This window comes from Poecilia reticulata, chromosome 14 (genome assembly GCF_904066995.2).
Source record: "Poecilia reticulata chromosome 14, P_reticulata-male-v2, whole genome shotgun sequence".
NCBI classification, from domain to species: Eukaryota; Metazoa; Chordata; class Actinopteri; order Cyprinodontiformes; family Poeciliidae; genus Poecilia; species Poecilia reticulata.
Genome location: NC_088843.1, coordinates 16,280,171 through 16,299,961, shown reverse-complemented (window position 1 = coordinate 16,299,961; position 19,791 = coordinate 16,280,171). Strand labels below are relative to the sequence as shown.

The 19,791-nt window shown below is 42.9% G+C and overlaps 1 protein-coding gene across 12 annotated transcripts in view; it reads left to right on the top strand.

The window, feature by feature from the left end:
- The window catches only part of tspoap1 (TSPO associated protein 1), a 64,112-nt gene extending 44,954 nt beyond the window's left edge, over positions 1–19,158 (top strand). For 6 of the 12 annotated variants that reach the window (XM_081615607.1, XM_081615605.1, XM_081615609.1 and 3 more), the window contains 14 exons: positions 1,085–1,111; positions 1,282–1,433; positions 2,182–2,658; positions 3,508–3,897; positions 4,141–4,296; positions 6,940–7,039; positions 9,257–9,393; positions 10,087–10,255; positions 11,041–11,109; positions 12,647–12,694; positions 14,015–14,133; positions 14,223–14,294; positions 14,804–14,926; positions 15,492–19,158. In XM_081615607.1, the coding sequence (XP_081471733.1) occupies positions 1,085–1,111; positions 1,282–1,433; positions 2,182–2,658; positions 3,508–3,897; positions 4,141–4,296; positions 6,940–7,039; positions 9,257–9,393; positions 10,087–10,255; positions 11,041–11,109; positions 12,647–12,694; positions 14,015–14,133; positions 14,223–14,294; positions 14,804–14,926; positions 15,492–15,806 (2,354 nt within the window). In that variant the 3' untranslated portion in view covers positions 15,807–19,158. Of the gene's footprint in view, positions 1–1,084; positions 1,112–1,281; positions 1,434–2,181; positions 2,659–3,507; positions 3,898–4,140; positions 4,297–6,939; positions 7,040–9,256; positions 9,394–10,086; positions 10,256–11,040; positions 11,110–12,646; positions 12,695–14,014; positions 14,134–14,222; positions 14,295–14,803; positions 14,927–15,112; positions 15,148–15,491 lie in introns of all 12 variants that reach the window. The other 6 variants (XM_081615615.1, XM_081615614.1, XM_081615606.1 and 3 more) reach the window with 4 other exon arrangements.
- The last annotated feature ends 633 nt before the right edge of the window (positions 19,159–19,791 follow it).

Here is a 19,791-nt window from a genome sequence, read left to right as displayed (position 1 = left end):
CATCTAGCTCAAACATTTGATCCAGATTAAGAATTTATACTGCTTTTTTTTTCTTTTTACAATAATCCCACTGTGAAGTAATTACGTAATTCAGATTCTGACACATCAGTGGTGACACAAGTCTCTGGTGTCCATCCAATAATTTATCTGTCATCTGTAGGAAGGGGAGCATTCATGGAAGAGCTGAAAGAAAGAACTCATTCAGAAGTTAAAGACTCAGTTGCTGTCGATTTTTAAAAAAGGTTACTGCTTCTGTTTGTCTGTGTGGGTGCAATCGCATTGCAGCCTAAGGCAACATGTATGCATTAAACTGCGATTAGGCAAAACTAGGCAAAAATAACTGATTTTTTTAGGCTGCAATTGCCAGTTACATAGAGCAACATTTACTCTTTTATTTTTGCAATATTGATATTCTGCTGAATTCAAAGGAGATATGATATAATAAATACCACAGAGACTTACTTAAACGCTTTTATTCAAGCTCTTTCATTTCTTTAAATTATGTCCACAATAGCTGACGGTCACAAGTTATAATTTGTAGAAATTCTCCTATTTAACTTTATTCAGTGTGTGAAATCAAGAAATGTGTAAAAAGAGAAAAGAGTGAAAGAAAGCCACCACAAAGGGGCCAAAAGTTGTCAGAGTTATAACAACACATTTCTTCAGTAAATGCATCCAATATAACCATACAGTTTAAATTTGAAGTTTTAATGTTAAGAATCTGAGAATAGATGTTATTCTGTCTGTCGCTTTCACACAGTTTAAGCTCCCCGAAAAGACCTTTGCACCTTTGAGACAGATTTTTGATCAAATTGAGACTGATTGATTTATCCCATAAGATTAATATGATTCTAACAAAGCCTGTTTCACATGTTTCAATATATCAGCTGTTTAATGTAAGAGTCTGAGAAAATGGTTTTTAAGAAGCAGATTTTTATTATCTCTTAGCTTTTGTCTTCGCTGCTGTTTTGTTGTTGAAGTCAGTTTGTGCCACATTCCTCTTGTCTTCTGCCAACTTTTTCTTGAACTGCGATCAACGGTTTGAGTCACATTTCTCTAAAACAATCTGTCAAATTTGCTTAAGTTCCATGCCCGCACTCTGGGAATTCAGGTATCTGGATCCTTCTTGTGCATTTAGATGGCTAACCTGCTGCTTACTAGTGTTGTTTACCCACTGTTAAAAGAGTCGCTCCTCTGCTTTGTCCTGCTTTTAGTGCAGAAACATGAGTCTTGATATCACGTTTGCTGTTCCCTGGGGCGTAACGCGTTTAATCGCTGCAGGTCCCCCCGACGCTCCGCTGGACGTGCAGCTGGAGCCCGGCCCCTCTCCCGGCATCGCTCTCATCAGCTGGCTGCCCGTCACCATAGACGCTGCTGGGACCTCCAACGGAGTCCGGGTCACTGGATACACCATCTATGCGGACAAGAAGAAGGCAAGGAGTTTCAATAATCGTGTAAGAGTGTGAATTGCTGATTTTCACGCAGGTGCTTGAAATCTTTGAATATAAATATTTTCAAGGTTTGGAAAGTGTTTGTGTAAAGTCCTTAACTTGGTTTGGAGAGCATTTTTTACATGAGATATTTTCATGCACCTAATTAAAAAACAAGCTTTTTTTTTCTCACTACTTGAACTTAAATCAGACTGAACTTTTCACGTTTTAGGCCATTTAAATTATTTATAAATATTTCTATTTGCTAAAGGCCAGAAAACTTGGTGAGTACAGGTTTTTTTTATTTAACGTTTTTTGTATGTTGTGTTTAAGCACTTAATTTGAGCTTTAACAAGATTTGTTTGGATAATGAATATTTCTTATTCCCTAATGGCTCATTGACTTTTTGATCTGTGAAATTGAAATAAAAGCAGCTAATATATTTTACATTAAATTAGTGTCAGGTATATAGAGTGTGAGTAAGAGACGTTTCAAAACATACAATTGTGTTATATTTTAGTTTACTTGTTCCTGCTGTAGAATATAGAATACTATCACAACATATTACTAATAGCAGTAATAAATTACACATTGTAAGGGTGAATTGGAAATGTTTTTTTTTTAGTTCTTTTGTTTTATCTTGGTGCTGGAAAAGTTTGAAAACTTACCTTGAAAATGCTTGCAAAGTGCTTGAATTTTACTGTGAGAAAAGCATACGAAGTCTGAATTTTAACACTCTTGCTGTCAAAAGGTCTTGGAAGTGGCGTCGCCGACAGCTGGCAGCGCTCTGCTGGGCCCGTCTCAGATCCAGGTCCTCCAGGCGGCGCAGGAGCTCACCGTTCGCACCATGTCTGCCCACGGGGAATCCTGCGACTCTTTCCCAGTAAACGTGCCCTCCAAGCTGGCCGCCGTCATGGCAGGCCCAACTCCGACCTCCCCAGTTGTGCCACACCTCCCCTGCACCGCAGTAGCCCCCAGTAACTTATCCCCACTTCCGTCTTATGGAAGCTCTGCTGCCAAAGTCTCTGCGCTGCCCAGCACTCTGCCATCAGGCACACAGAGGCCCAGCTCTGCGGTGGAGGCCGCTGCCAACCTGCCTCATGCTCTCCACTCACAAGATCGTCTACTATCTGCCTCCTATGTGAAAGCCTGGGCCGACCCGACCTCTGCTGCTGCCTTGACTGTGTGTGAGGCCGCCTCACCCATGGCCTCCGCCGCTCCTCCAGTGGTAACACTCACTCTGCCAACTTTTGATTGATAGAATGGGAAGGAAAATCTGATGTCCGGGGTTCAAAATTGTTGAAATCGCTTGAGTGTCAATTAGGTGTTTTCAAGGTTTGGAAAGTGCTTGATTTTTGTGTAAAGCTCTTGAAAATACTTAATACTCAGGCTGCACAGTTTTGTAATAAGTGCAATCTAATGTTTGATTAAAAGCCTACAATTGGAAAGTGTTATTTAAAGTTGAAACCAAACATTTAAAAATAACAAAAAAGACTTTTTCAATAAACTTCTCTTTGTTTTATCAGTTGAATTAGCAAAATTACTTCTATTTGCTAAATGCCAGGAAACTTGAGCGAATATATAATATATTTTTTTATATTTATTGCTTCCTAATTGCTCAATGACTTATTGATCTGTACCATTGAAATAAAGGTTAGCTTATTTTTATGCGCTACACGCTTTTGAAATTGGGGGATTATGTTTTTGTTCTCAGATCGATCAGGTGTGTAGTGTGTGCGTGAGAGCGACGTTTCCAAACAAAACATTTTGATATGTTTTAGTTTCAATCTTTCCTGCTGTAGAACGTATATACAATCACAGGACATTGCTAATAACGATAGTGAATTAAGACTGTCTTTTATCTCCAAAACGTGACACTGGAAAGGTTTTTGAAAACTTGCACGCTTTAATTTTACTGTGGGAAAAGCGTAGGAACCCTGAACATCAAGCACATAAAATGCTAATTAGAGCGAAATACTGGTGTGAAGCATCTGATTGACGAGCAGTCACTGAAACTTAAAATTGCCTCTCCTTATTAACAGATGTTATCATAAAACGTTGCATTTCTTCTGCTCAGGTTAATGTGGCCTCCCCCATCAACGCAGCACCTCAGCCGTCGCCAGCAGCAGCAGCTACGCCACCTCCGCCTGCTCAAGTGGAGATTATGGTGGCGGCGTTGGATCTGCGCAGAGACACCGACAGCCCCGGGACGATACGTCCTTTCCCATCCATCACAGAGTTCATCGAGGACCCCTGTGCCAAGCTTGGGTCCCCAGAGCGCGTCGCAAGTCCACCAAAGGCCCCGATCGTTGACCTCTTGAACCCGCAGAGCACTAACGTCCTGCGACCACCCTGCACTTCGCCGCTCGAGTCGGAGGTGGAGGAGGAGCCGGAGAACACTCGGCTGGTGTCCATTGAGGAGTTCTTGAGGCAAGACCAGGAGCCGGCTTACTCTAGTAGGCAGCAGGTACGCTCTGATTATTTGTTTTTTACATAAAGATATATTTATACACCTCTGAGCTCATGACTTTCAACAGTTTTTACCCCCAAAATTTAGTAAAAAAAAAAGACATACTTTAAATGTAGCCAGAGCTACAGCAAAGTCACATAAAAGTATTAGAGGTAAAATGGTTACATCTTTCATGAAGCAGCTGAATTCACGACAGATAATTCTCATTAGATTGGCTGTGGTGCTGCTGTTTTCCTTCAGAGTTACAGCAGAGGCCTGATGGAGCCTCACAGCGACTACCATGCGGACAACAGCCGTTCGGATCTGTCGGATATCCTGGAGGAGGAGGAGGAAGAGCTTTACTCAGACCACCTGGGAGAAGCACAGCCCAGGGGGTACGCAGTGGGAGCCAACAGGGTAAAGAAATTCATTACTAATGTATCCTCTGTTGCATAGACTCTACGACTTCTGTCTTTTTTGTAGAGTGTAAGCGTGCTTCTTTTTGTTTAAGGTGACCTCTTATGCTTCCTTGAAAAGGTTAAGACAAGTTAAAAAAAATGTTTGGACAAAATCATTCTGAGACTTTAGCCTGGTCTATTTTTAGGCCTGTCACTTTAAATCCAAGTGAGCCACTGCTGGCCACGTCCCCGTGCCCGTCCCCGTCCCCCCCAACTCAGTGATCAAACAACAAAGAGTCAACAACAAAACACTTGTCTTTTCCAGCAGCCATTGAACAGCGCACACAGAAGTGAAACCACTTAACCAAACGTGCTGGGGTTGCTAGGTAACGGGTTGAGCTCGGCTGGGATTGCTATGAAAGTGACTTAACAACTGGGAGGTTTTTGAAACAGCTCATTTTCCAGAATCCAAAAAATTTGTAACTTTTTAACAGATTTCAGAAGATGTTGACACCAAAAGGGAAAAATAAAAATGTGCAAAATGTGAATTTTGCATAATGGGTCCCTTTCATGCTCACGTTTTAATTTCTGTTGCGTATGTGTCTGTTTGTAACCCTTTTTATTGTTTTTCCTCTTCTTTCTTTTCTCTTTGCATGCCTGAACATCTTTAAATAAATAATTTTCTCTTGGATAACGGTAATTATTTGACCCCACACCTTCACCACTCCCGTGTTTGACTGCGACCGTCGCAGTCACGCAAACTGGAGACGCCGGACAGCGACGAGGACGTTCTGGAACGGATCCTTAAGCTGCCTCCTCAGGTCCCACAGTGCAAGCAGCTGTTCAGCATCGCCGAGGTGACGGATGAGGACAGCAGTCAGGAAGAGCCTTTACTCCACCGCAGCAAGCCTCGGCCAGGGTCCATCTTTCCTAGAGACTCTGAGCATCTCCATTACCCGCATCCCCCCGACCCACACATCCCGCACCACCACCACCACTTCAACAGGGATCCCAGATCCCTTGCCAAAGAGCCTTCTGTCCGACAAGAACCCTCGCAGGTCAAGCCAAAGACACAGCAAAGGGTGCGCTACGCCGACACGGTCGACACTGTAAATTATCCCGAGGACGAAAGCTTGTATCCGAGTCCCGCTAGCAGGCGAGTCTCAGCCCGCTGTCCGCCCAAACTCACCCCCACTATCAAAGAGAGAGCGCTGCTCAAAGGGCTAGGGGACCGCCTTAGAAGGGAGGCCATGCTCCGGAGTCAGATGGCTGCCGCCACCGCCGCCGTGGAGAGCCCCGACCATGGCCTTACCCCGCCAAGACCCTACCCAGTCAGCAAGACGGTGCGGACTGTGAGGTCGCCGGTCGGCCGCAGGACGGAGATTGACGTGGAGTACGGCACGGACAACGAAGAGCCCGCTGAGTACAGGCGCGGGGAGGTGGTGCTGGAGCAGATGAGCTCCGAGTGGTGGGTCGAGGGGCCTCCGGCGGAGCACGGCAAGCCGCCTCACCGCAGAGGGCTGAAGGCCGAAGCAGCGGTAACTGCAGTGGATGTCGTCCTTGTGTTGACCCAGCCCTAGTCTCTCCCTGTGGCTGTGTAGATCCTCAGAGGATAACCTCACCTCCTCTCACTAGAAACAAGCCTGCTTCATTACCAGCAGCGTTGTGGAATCGCTCTCAAGTTGTGCAACTTTCCAGCATATTAACACCCAGGCTTTGTCTAAAAACTACCTAAAAAAAAAATTATTTACTTTAGATGCTTCGCTTTAGTGTGTCTTTCTGCTAAAAGATTCTTTAATTTATTCAATTTCTTTAGCACCTAAAGTCAAGTTGTTTTTCATTCTTAGCTGTAAGTCATTACAAGCTCTGCACATCATGTCACCGACAGAGTTTGTATGCTAGTGCTTAAAATCTTTGGAAATACTTGAATTTCAACTAGGTGGTTTGGAAAGTGCTTCGTATTCAAACTGCACAGTTTTCTAATAAAGTGCAAACTTTGTTTTAAAGTCTAAATATGGAAAACTTTGTTCACAGTTTAAACCAGATATTTCATACACCTAAAAAACAAGAAAAATGCACAAAAAAAAAAATTCTCGCTGTCTGAAGTTAAATCAGACTAATCTCTTCTTTATTGATGTTTTAACTTTCTTTGCATAATGTGTTTAAGCATTTAATATTAGCAGGAAGGTAACATGATTTGTTCACATTGTTTCAGTATCATGAATATTTATTATTCCCAATGGCTTTTTGATCATTGAAATAAAGGTAGGCTTCTCTTTTATATGTTAAATAACATTATTGGATTGGATTGTTGGATTTTTATGTTAAATTATCGTTTTCTCGAATCAGTCAGGTGTGAGAAAGAAATTTAAAAACATAAAAATGTTATTTTTATAACTATAGTTAATGATATCATGTAGTAGTGAATTGAAACTGTCTGTTTGGTTCATTTTTATCGTTTTTATCTCCAAAGTGCGGTGCTGGAAAATTTTGAAAACGGACCTTGAAAACGCTTGAAAAGTGCTTGAATGTTACTGTGAGAAACGCGTACTAACCCTGTACCAGTAACCAACCTGTTCCCAGTGCTGACTTGCAACAAAAGGCAGGTTTGTGTGTTAAATTTTACTTCCTTATATTTGTTGTTTTTTTCTGTTTTGAACAGGAGCCCGGTCAGATCCCTCCAGCTGTGGCGGGCCCATCCAGAGGTGTCCAGGCAGAGCTGTCTTCTAGACCAATGAGCTCGCACGCCAGGCAGCACAAAGGTCGGCAGCTCCTCCCTCCTTCCTGGGTTTGGTGGAAGTGTATGGAGAGATCCTGACATGCTAGTGGTTTCAGCTGGCAAGCCTCCCCCTCACTCACATGAAGGTTGTCGGATTAGTACCTTGTGCATTAAGGGAGAGAAGGGAGGGTGGTGTTACGGAGAAGAAGGTGCTGTGGAGATTGCTAAGCTGAGAACCAGCTTAAGCCAAAGTGGCTTGTCATGACAGGAGGAAGTGACAGACATTAAAATAGTAACCTCGATTAACCAGCAAAGAAGCTGCCTGTATTAGAGATGTGCAACACCCCTCCTCTGCCCTCCACTCTTTTTCCCCTCCACCGCATTTCCTTCACTCTCTGCTCAATCAGTCTGAAACCTGACCTTTTTCTGGTTCATGTTTATTTCACACATGTACAGATAGAGGAAGCCAGCAGAGAGAAGTTCTGTCCTTGTAGCTCAGAGATCAGTAAGGATGTGAAAGTGTGCAAGTAAGTCTGCTTGTGATTCTTGCCTCAGTAATGAGACGAGTTCAGCTTAAAGCTCTGCAGAATTTCTCTTTCACCGTCACGCTGATGTCTTGCACTCATTTTTATACTCGATACACTCAGCGTTGCTAAAATAAGCAGCTTTTTTTGCATCATCTGTGGCGTCTTGAGCAACAAGTGCTCGTCTGCAGATGTGTTTTTTATTTCACAGTGCAGGCCACAGTGAATAATTGACTTTTGGTTTGGGTCAAACACTGTTTGCTCCGATGAGCGGCTGCAGATCAGGAACAAGTGCACGTTTGTCGAAAGGCTCACACAGCTTAGGATCAGTGGTTTAGCTTGATTACCTTTTTTAAGGACAAGTGCTGGGCCAAGTTGGCTCGTAGCAGCGCCGTGGTTAGCCGGTGGGGGAGGTGCACAAACGCTCAGTGAAGCTAAGCAATGTTAATGTGCATCTCAATAACTTAGAATATCATCAATAATGCATTATGTATTAATTCGTTACACATTTACTCTAAGGTCAAGATTTAAATTTTTGATTAATTAATTGCACAGAATTTATTGCATTTGAAATGTTGACACAAACAGGGTGTTTTCTCACTTGATGATCCGGTAGACTAGTTCGCTTTCACACTGCACCGTCTCAAACGACCCAAACACTGTGAAATACCTGTTCCCCCTCCTCGCCTGTGGTGGCGCTGCAACAAGAACCACTGAAGGGAACGACTTAAAAGCCTCTGAAGATGACGCGAGCATAACTTCCTTCTTCACAAAATCTAAACCAAAATGGAGTGGCGTGAGATTTTACCAGCTGTAGGATTTCTCACAGGGATTAATCCGTCCCTGTGGTTAGCTTGATTGACAATTTCAATCGCGTTTCACCACTAGTTTTAAATTTTTTTTAATTATTATTATTTTGTAAATCTTTTACTTGTTTTTGTACAAATGTGCATTTTTGTAATCAATTATAAATGTGAAAAGAAACTTTTAAAATTGAGTTTTGAGTTTAAATATACCCTCAAACCAGTGGTGCATATTTACAGAAGGTGTTTTATGAAATATTCTTGATGTGAAGACCTTTTGGCTCTGCAGCGTCAGTACAGTAGCAGTTTGACTCCAACATATCCCGCTGAAGAAGCTATGGTTTGCCTCCTTAAAGTGGGCTGCTGCTGAATTGTGCAGATCCTTAACATGAATGCAGCTTCTTTGCTCTGCTATCCTGCTTTTTATGTCTCTTTGGGTTTTCAACACTGCACTTGAATCTGCTGATGTTTGTGTAAAAACCTTCCTTTATTCAACTCAGCAGTCAGTTGTAAATGATTGAAATATACGAGTCTGTGAATTTCCCTGAAGGAATTTTTACCTTATATTTATAGTCTTATCTGCTTAGATCCACATTTCATATAAGCTTTGAAATATTTGTATGGTGCATTATGGATCCTGCACAAAATTATTTGCATTTTATAAACCACACAGGGTTTTCCGAAGTACGAGTTTAAAATAACCCAACCTAGACTCAGGAGAATCCATCAGGAGTGCAAGTATCACAGCATCTGCTTATATGTCAGAGCAAATGAGGGTGGAACACAACATGTTATTGGCAGATATGTCTATGTTTGACTGAGGGGGAGGTACAGAAGTGACGCTGACTTTAGTTGTGGATCATATTTTTAATATCGGTAATTCTTAATTTAGCCCGTTTCAGGAAATATGTCTTGATGACCGTGTCCCTGCAGGTGAACCTCCAAAGATAAAAGGAGACTGCGGCGTGCGCATCTTTGTGGCGCTTTTTCCATATGATCCCGTCACCATGTCTCCCAATCCTGATGCCGCAGAGGAGGAGCTGCCCTTTAGCGAAGGACAGATCATCAAAGTAAGTGTGCAGGTTCCTCAGTCCCTCCTGAACTTTTAAAGGGGCAGTATTATGTAAGATTGACTTTTTTTTTAGCTTTACTTTGTGTTATAATGTCGTTCCCTCATCAAAAACATACCTGAAGTGTTACTCTGATTCTTTCGTTCATGTTTGAGAAATCCTCAAACATCCTCAAACTTTAATCTCCCGTGGCAACCATTCAGCTGTGCAAGATACCTGGGTTGATCTAGCATCACCTTTGATACACAGCACCTCCTCTGAGCTGCAGTTTCAAAGCTTCTAGTCTGAAGGAGCTCCCCCTCCCTGCTCCTTCAGACTAGCCAGCAGCATTTAGCAAACACCTGTCCGAACTGCACTTCTGCTGTTCTGATTATATGAGCTGCTTCTCAGTGCGTCGCCGGATAAAACATTGTTAAAGGGTTAGTAGAGGAGCAACTTTGTAAAGACTTCTCGAATGCTGCGTTTCAGAAAGAGCAAGAGTTTCTTAAAGAGATAGATACCCAATTTCAAGGCGTCAAATTCTGAAGTCATATTTGACATAGTTAGCATTTCTATAACAACAGAAGGTAACATAGTTACTTAATTTTGCTATATAATGACACTATGCACCTGTAAAACATACAATACTCCGCCTTTAAAAAAAGTCAGATGTAGAAAGTGGCAGCAGATCTTCTGTCTCTCTCTTCATCCCAGGTTTACGGAGAGAAAGACGCGGACGGGTTTTACCGGGGGGAGTCAGGTGGCCGTCTGGGCTACGTCCCGTGTAACATGGTGTCTGAGATCCAGGTGGAGGACGAGGAGACCCAGCAGCAGCTGCTGCAGCAGGGCTTCCTGTCCACGGCTGCCTCCATGGAGAAGATCGGTATGTGACAACGTGCTCAAGTCCCACTTCATGACTGCTGCTTTGTAATGTGTCGACTGTACTGATGTTCCATAAAGTCACTGCTTTCCATGTTTGAAGTGGTAAGTGAAAACGGCTGCTCAGAAGAAAGAAAAAAATAATTTGCCGCCATGTTTTGATTTATTTTTTAAAAATAGATTTTAGCAAATGGAATATTCTCTTATGGTTTAATAATTTGAATTCATAAAAGAAAATAAAAATCACATATTTTTCACGATGGAGGAAAAACGAAGCTCCATGTAGTGTGGCCTTCTGCCTCACTCTGAGCCACAAGGAGACTTCAAAATATCAGCTGAAGTAACTGAACACAAAATCTATGTTCTCTGTTACAGAGAATGAAATCCCAACCCTACTTGTGTTTTTTTTTTTTTTTTTTTTTTTTTTTTTTTTACTACAGGGGTTTTTTTCTGCAGGCATGTGAAGAGTAAAATGAGTCAGTGTTTGTCTGTGGTGAATGGTGGAAAGAAAACCAGCACAAATCAAGCTAACACTTTGCTTCTGTTTCCTGCTTTCTACCCAGAGCCGTACTTGCAGATGATTTTTTTAAAAACCTTTTCACTTCCACTCGTTCTCACTGCTGTGTTCTGCTGCTTGTCACCGTCTACGTGGCTCTGCTGGCTTTTCATCGTCAGCTTTTGTCTGGGCTGCTCTTTTAAAACATCTGTGTGTTTCCTGTTTTTTTGTTTGTTTGTTTTTTTATTATTTCATTTCTTTTATTTGTTTCTGGCCTCTAAAACTTCATTAAGGCACTCGCACATATGCACAGCTTCCGCGTCGCCCTGTTCCACCGCCGAAACCGAGACGATCCAAGAAAGGTGTGTCTCGCTGCAGATTGCGGCTTCCACCTCTCCTTTCTTCTTCTCTCTGGTTTGCTTCTTTCTGTCTTCTTCACATTTGTCTCATTTCCTTCAGTTGCTGATTATCACTCAGCCGCTGCAAGGGATTTAAAATGTAAAAAACGGCTAAAACAGCCATAAAATCGAGCATCATTCCCAACATTTAGGGCATATATTATTATACTCAGCACCTAGAGTTCAACTGTTTTGGTTGCTGATTTATTTTCTCAGTCGTGTAATTTGACTGACACAGGATGTCACATGGTGTTGCTGATTAACCAATAAGCCCTCAGAACATTTCAGTCTGCTGTAAATCAATTTCATTATCACTGATTGAAATATTTGTGCTGTCTGATCTCCACCAGTAACTTCGTGTCAACCCACTCTCATGTCTTTTGTGGCCAGCTTCACACAGACAACGTAGCGCAACACGATTCCATCGCGTCTACACGCTCTGGCTGTCTGTCACATCTGAATCAAACTTCTGTGTCTGTCAGGATTTTATGTGACGGACCGACACAAAGCGGTTGCTCACTATGAGCATGGAGGTGGCAGCATCATGATGTGGAGATGCTATTCTATGCGCAGCAAGTCAAGTTCATTTGTTCAGATTAGAACATGTCAGCAGCAAGGCGCTTCAGAGTCCTTTACATCATGCAGCAACCAATACAATAATAAACATTAATTTGTCAAATTCCTTAATCAAGATAATCAGAAACTACACATCGAATATATAGATCAATTATCTAGTTAATATAAATCAAAAGCTAACTTAAACGGGTGGGTTTTAAAGGAACTCAGTGTTTCAGCAGCCTTACCGTTTTCTAGAAGTTTGTTCCAGATTTGTGCTGCACAGAAGCTGAATGCTGCTTCCCTGTGTTTGGTTCTGGCAATCCAGAGCAGAACCAGAAGACCTGAGTGGTCTGAATGGTTGCTACAACAGCAGCAGATCTTCAGTGTGTTTCGGGTACTAAACCGTTCAGTGATTTATAAACTGTCAACAGTGTTTTAAAGGCTGCAGTGATGGACAAAATGGCATAGTCAAAGTCCAGACATAAATCCCATAGAGAATCCGTGGTGAGGCCTGCTGCTTCCTCCACTCCATCCAAACAGAGAGAACTTGAGCTACTTTGAAGGAAGAATGTGGGAGGGAAATGTCTTGAGAAGAGCAAACAACCCAAAGACCTGCAGCTGTAAATCCTGTGAAATTCACTCAGAGCATCTGAGATATTTGTTAAAGAATATGAAAACCATCCTTAAGTATCCTTTTACTCCCACTTTGCAGTTTTTGCACCTTTTATTGTCAGTCTGTCACATAACAATCCATGACTGAACCAGAGTGCGAGTTAACGTGACCAAAGAGAAGTCACTAACATTCAGCCAAGCATTTGGCTGCTTGTGTCCTGTAACTCTCTGTGTGAAGCTGGTGTGACTTCAAACTGAATCTCACTCAGTCCCTCAAAATGACTGCGTAGTGTTGCTTATGTTTTCTCCCCCTCACCTCATGTCTCCCCAGTGGAGTCTGCGACGCTCTGGGAGGAGAGCATAGACTCCTCCAGTCAAGGTTTGTCGTCAGCCCCGGCGTGCCTGCATGATGAGACGGCGTTTCCGTGTGCGCTGCATGCTTTACCTGCGGTTGTTTGTTTTTTTTTGTTTTTTTTACACATTTTCTGCTTAGTATAATGTCACTACTTTAGCAGCTTAAAACGCTAAGCTCAGATTTGCCTGTTTTTGTTATAGGTTGCCTGTTTGTGACATTCAGAAAATACAAAGCATGTTTTGCAAACGGCAGTAAGACGATCAACTAGGGCTGCACGGAGAAGCCGTTAGTAGCAGGTTTTGAATGCCAGCCTGGGGGGTTTTCTGCTTGGAGTTTGCCTCCAAGCAGAAGGCAAACTCAAAATGTAAACCTTTTTAAGTATCCTTAAAACGTTTTAAATTCATAAATATGAAATCAAGGCCTTGAAATGTCTTGTATTCATTAAACAAAATGTAAGTTAATCACGAATGTATGAATGTATGTAAGTTAATGTAAGTTAAATTTGCTATATAGGTTTTTTTTCTAACAAGACTTTCTTTTGTTAAAGACAAAAGTTTGAGTTGTGTGAAGACATCATTGCTCACTGGATTCTGTCTCTGCTAAGTCTGCTAACACTTGCTAGCTAACTAGGTCCCTTGCTTCTATCATGGGTAAGAGTAAATATGTCAGCAGTTGGCTGGATGAAGTTCACTTAAGCCACTGACTCGACTCTGTTGCCAACCCAGACAATGCTACGTGCGTTATGTGCAACGCAGCTCGGCCCTAGGGGAGTTTAGGTTGTAGGCCATGCGAGAATTACAAAGCTGCTGCCAACAGAAGATAACAGAAATTTCACTTAACTTTTCATAAAGTTCTCAAAATGGTCTTAAAAAGTTTTAAATTTGAGTTGGTAAAACCTGCAGAAACCTTGGTAAAGATTGGCGACCTGAGCAGGGTTTACTGCACCTCCCACCCAATGACCTCTGCCCTCCACAAACCTGCAACGACGGGCTCGGATGAACGGCCAACTGGTTCTTAATGTCAACTAATTCTTCGTATCTCTTCTTTTCATTTCCCAGTTCAGGTGGCATGCTTAAACCTGCAACCGTTTCTGCTTGTGTCCATATTCATCGCCTGACAAATGTTTGATTTGACTTCACAGTAGAAGCAGAAAATTCTAACACTGATTACTAATTTCTTGTTTCTTCCTGCTATGAACTGTGCAGTGGAGTGAATTTTCCTCAGCGTAGCATGATGACGTTGAGAGTCCAATGCGAACAAACAGAGCTGTGTGTTTGCGGGGCTGACAGACATTTTGCCTGATTGTCTTCGATAACGGCTCTGATTGAACCGTGTGGCCCACAGATCCCAGCCACAGCGCTGCTCCGGCAGCTGCAGCAGGGAAACCAGCCTCCGGGGCTCGAAGGATGGTCGCCATCTTTGACTACGATCCGCGAGAGAGCTCCCCCAACACCGACATAGAGGTTCGACCTGAGCGTGAGCAGCTGCTTCCCACGGCACGCGTCTAAAACATTCAGTAACGGCGAACTCTCTGTGTCAAACTTGTGTTCAGGCTGAGCTGACTTTCAGCGCAGGAGACATCATACACGTGTTTGGTGACATGGACGAAGACGGGTTCTTCTACGTAAGTTTGGAAACTCCAAACTTTGGGAGGCGTCTCTTGTCGACTTTAGCTCCTCCAGAGCCCTTTGGCATAAAAAGAAAATGCCAAAGGAAGGAAGTTGTACAACAGCTAAGAGGATTGTGTAAGCATTTGTGCAAAAGAAAATGTGCAATAGTTCCGCTCTAGCTGTAATATTTATAAATAAGACAATTTTATAGTTATAGTTGGTCTGTGGAGTTACTTTATCGAATCAGAAAAGACAAATTTACATGTATGAGGTCAAAAAACAGCATCAGGTTGCAGTCGTCATGGGAACATTTCTGTGCGCGTCGTTTCAGTCAGAGACGCTGCAGCTCATGGAGAATTTTGTAAAAGCTTCAGAAATATTTTGGTTATTGGTAATTAATATTGTCTTTGCAGTTAGAATCGTTAAAATCACCGTTGAATAGTTCCCTGACGTCGCGCAACCTTGTCATAAAAAAGACTGAAGTCTGGCTTTCTGAGAGAATCCAAATCCTCGACTCTTTCAGGGAGAGCTGAATGGACACAGAGGCTTGGTGCCCTCCAACTTCCTGCAAGCCTTCCCAGAAGAACCTCCTCCTCTAGAACCGATCAGTGCCCAACCGGCACCAGAACCCAGGAAAGAATTACAGGTACCTCAGTCCATCTGTACATTAGTAAAGATTTCGTTTTTATTGCCCGTCTTTTCAAATCAGTAGTATGAAAAATTGCCGTCTCCCTTTTACGCTGTGAAAGCGCATGATTACTTTTTATTTTATTTCTGTCTCTGTCTGATTTTTGCCTGTTGCATCTCCTCTGTCTTGCATGGCCTCTTGCAGAAGCAAAAACGATCTGTACACTTTGAGACTTGATCGTAAGTGTCTTCAGTTGGTCGGCACCTCCTCTGTAGTTCCTCACATCCTCCACCAACGCATCTTACCCCCCCGGGATAAATAAAGTGTCACCCTCTCTATCTCTACAATTATCTCTCTCATCTTTCCCTTATCTGTTTCTCTATCTATATTTACCTCGCTACTTGCCATCTATTTCTGTCTCTCTCTACATCTGTATCTATCGATGTTTATCCCTGCCCTGTTGAAACACGTGAAAACCTTTCCTTTTGCAGTAATCCTTTTAAACCGTACTCCCTCCAGAAGTACAGTACAAACAGTAAGAATATCCACCTCATCATCTAAAGCTTGGCCTTATCCCTGCTAGGACACTTGCGCCTCCTCTTCAGAGCCGCGAGATTCGGTCCCCTCCGCGCCAGAAGAAGCTTTGCGTCCCCCAGCCTTCGAACCTTCGATCCCGAACAGGAAGGAGTCGTCAGACCTGCAGCCGCAGCTGGAAGCCGCCGCGAGTCCGACCCCCGACGCAACCCCTGCTCCCGATCCTGCTGCGGCGGAGGTCCGCTCTTCTCCTCCGGACACCCCGGCTCCCTCGGCGTCGGCCGTGCAGGCCAAGAAAAAGAAAGGCTTTTTCTCCAAAGGCAAGAAACTGTTCAAGAAGCTGGGATCCAGCAAGAGAGAATGAGACTCGGAACACTGGTATCACGCTTAAAGCACTTTTCTCCGCCTGTACTGTTACGTCTCATGTGGTAATCAATGCTGTTCGCAACTAACTGATGCGTTAACCGTCAGTAATTAAACTTTTGCCTTAGACCAGCGAGAAAACATTGCAGCATGTACCCGTGCATGTCGAGCTGAGCAAACTTCGCAGATATTTATTCTAAATTCTTGCGCTTCATAGACTTGTCGCAGTTAAACGACGCAGCAATAACGTACCAACACGCAAGACTGATTTAGACCTATTTAATGCGGAGAAGTGTCGATTAGAGGACCAGACGTCACCCAGACAGCCGGGTCGACGTTAGCTTTAGCGCTCGTCTGCTGGTGCCACCTTATTTATCTGAAGCCGACAGAAAGAAGCAGCAAGTTTGCTCTTTTTTTTTTTTTTCTGTTGCGGCTGTTTTAAAAATGCACTATCCATCCTAATGGGTGGAGTTATATTATCTCTGTTCTCCCTCTATGTTACTTTGTACAAAATCGTATTTATTTGTAGTTGTTAGCACTGCGCGTGAAGCTAACCGGTGAGCTCAGAGCTGTCATAGGCAGCAGGGCTCTTGAATGAATGTGAAAGCATGTCACCGTTTCATTCGTTTCCCTAGAATCGACGTGTTAGTAGCCGACATGGGGATTATTGGGTCAATGTGGCCAAGCCCACAGGATTAAATAGTTATTTAGTTTCAGTTGGAGTTAGGTTCATCATCATCCTCTAGATTCTGTCTATGTGAGCGTAGGTGCAGATGTAGGCGTATATTCAGGCCCTGCAGGTATAAAAAGTCTTAAAATAGCTTTTATTCCAGTGGCACATTCTCTCATGCACACAAGAAAATATGGAAATCCAAGTTTTAATTTGAGTACTTTACCTCTGTGTCGCCCGTATGTTCTCACCCGATTTTTAAATAAAATCTCAAAATGCTTATGATGCCCGGGCTTCTGGTAGCTCATCAGACTCTGCATGCGTTTGTGACGGTGGGACAGTCACACACAAAAAAACAACCAGTTGGTATTTACTCAATTTAAAACTTTTCATTGTGAGGCCACTGCAATAAAATATACTTTTTTATTTTTATTTTTTAGAGAGAGAGAAAGACAGAGAGAGAGGGGGACATTTGCTTGTGTGTCTATGAATGAAATCCACAGCAGAAATGCCTTTCTCTCTCTCACACACACACAAAATCCTGATGACCTGAATGTTTAGGGTGTGTTAGAGAGAAATAGGCAGATCTGCAGCATCCAGACATCATGCATCTGTTGATTATTACTACAAACTAGCATTCAGTTAGCACTAAAATCTCCAGTGCTCTTTAAATGAGCTGAGAGAAGATAATAGAAAAACTTCTAGAGAAAGACAAACCGAGTTCTCTCTACTGTCAGTGTAACAGCTGCGGAGGAAACCAGAGCTACTACTGACGCTTCCTACCTTCGATCCTCCAATGCACACCGACTCGTCTGTCATCCTATTTGCTTAGCATCTCACTTTTACACATTACCCACACTGTCGTTAGTTTGTTACAGCTTAACTCTCCTCCACAGGACAGAATATCATTTGGAGGGACAGCGAGCCGTCTGTCAGACGTTAGCGGTTCATTCTGATTTGAATGTAGCATGCTTTATTTTATTTATTTATTTTTTTCTTAAATGTTAGCTAGCAGGAGCATCACTTCCTGGATCTGCACTGAAGCAGAGCGTTTGCACTGAAGGCTTGTGGTGTTGCTGTACTGTGATAGACTCCGCAATAAGTTTCTACCGTCGCCTCCAGCTTGCAGTGTTTCAACGTAAATGTCGATGATTAGCATATGCAGTGTGGTTAGCAATACTGACTAGCTTGACTTTAGCAATACATAATGCCGTGTTAGAGCGTTAGAACCGTGTTGTGTTGTTTATGTAGGGCTCATTGCAGCTTTATTAAAGCTAAAGCTGTCATCGAAGTGTTTATTTTGAGTGCAGATGTGCAGAGCAGGCCCCCATTTTTAATTTTTTTTTACTGTTCCCCACCTGCGACGCTCACTCTGATTTTCTCCCCTCCGTCTCTGCTGCGCTGGGCTGCCAGGCGGCTCCTCAGGTTTTTCATCGCTGGGTTCCTTTCGGTGCTGAGGCACCTGTTCATTCTGGCTGTGGTAAAACTGCAGAATATGCCAAAACGTTAGGTGCTTCGCTTTTTTTTTTTTTTTTTTTTTTTTTACGAGAGAGACGGAATTTTCCCAGCAGTATGATTCACCAGACTGTTTTTTTTTTCTTCTTCTTTTTAGGGTTCGCTCTGTGAATGTTTCAATTTTTCCTGGTTTCGTAAAGGGGGCACGACGATGCCAAGAGCAAAAACTGATAAAGTGGTTCGTCAAAGACACGTTAGACGTTGAATAGCCGGGATAGATGCAAGCCAGAGGCAGTACTGAATGCTTTTCGTTTTTGTTTTTTTTTCCTTCTTCTTTTGTGTTTTAACAAGGGGTTAGACGCTCCCAAAAGTTGCCGAAATGTACAGCGGATAGTTGTAATGTGTTAAACGGCCTTTAACGCACCAGTCTGGTCCTCGCGTCTGCTGCCTAGCAACACGAGAGGCTCCTCTGCTGACTGGCTCCGACTGAAACCCATGTAGATACATTTCTTTTTTTCTTTTCTTTTTTTCTTTTTAGCTCAGATGATCATTTCTAGCCTTACATGAAGACCTTGTTTAGTCTTAATATGTTGTTTACAGGATGTTCGCATGCATGTTCTACCCGTGTTCGGCCTTATTTTTTTCGTTGCTCTCACATTTCAGTTTTAGGCAGACATGTTCACCGTGTCGACGCCTCAGCGGGAGCGAAGCTGTGTGTGTGTGTGTGTGTGTGTGTGCGTGTGTGCGTGTGTGTGTGTGTGTGTGTGTGTGTGTGTGTGTGTGTGTGTGTGTGTGTGTGTGTGTGTGTGTGTGTGTGTGTGTGTGTGTGTATACTGTAACGAACCGGTGGGATACGCGTTATAATTTCATTATTTTCATACGTCGCAGAAAATCTTTCTGTCTCTCCTTATCTACATTCATTGTTTGGAACCACTGTAAGATTAACCTTTTTATATATTATTATAACTATTATTATTATTATTATTATTCTTTTTACTACACTTTCTGGAAGTTTATCTGTATATATTTTGAGAATTTTTCAGATTTTATTTTGCTTTTTTTTTTTTTTGCATGTCCAAACAGTGTCGTTGACGGACTATTACCTAAAACTGTAGTACACTAAGGACTTCTTGACTTGAAAATGTGGTGAATTGTTTCAATATGGATCTTTTTTTTTACTGAAATAAAATATGTATATTTTCACAATAAAAAAAAAAACTAAAGCAAACTAGTGGTGTTTGAAAAATATAAGAAACACGTGACACAGGGTTTATTTTTCAGTTCATCTTTATTATTTCACAGCGTGCAGATTGCATATCATTCACCATGCACACGTTTTGTTTCCAAACAGGTGACAACGGAGACAACAAAGAGGAGCTCGCTCCGCTCGGCGCCACACTCTGCCCATGTGAACCGACTTGCCGCGACACTCTGGGTAACGTGTGGCCCCGCGAGACGAAGCAGCTTCCTCTTTTCTTTCGCCGACTTCCTGGGTGACGCCGCCGGGCCCCTGGGCTCTCCCTGAAGCCAACAGTACACTCATCCATAAAGTAGGAAACACTACACTTTGGCGAGGAGTTTAGTAGTGCTTTCTACTTTATGGATGACTGCACTGTACATCCAAGCGCTCCTCTCCGGTCTTCGGTCCACTTCCACTTCTTCTTCTTCTGCACCTGTAGCCGCTCGCGCAGCTGCAAACCGACCTCCCTCCCTCCCCCCAACCTCTGAAGTCTGCCAGCCTGAAACCTCACGGCTCAACTGTTTCAGTGCGAAACCAGAAGGCGCTCACTTCCTGATTTGTTCTAAAACGTTCACATGCGTCGCCCACCGCCACAGATAGCTGGTTCGAATGCAAATGAGG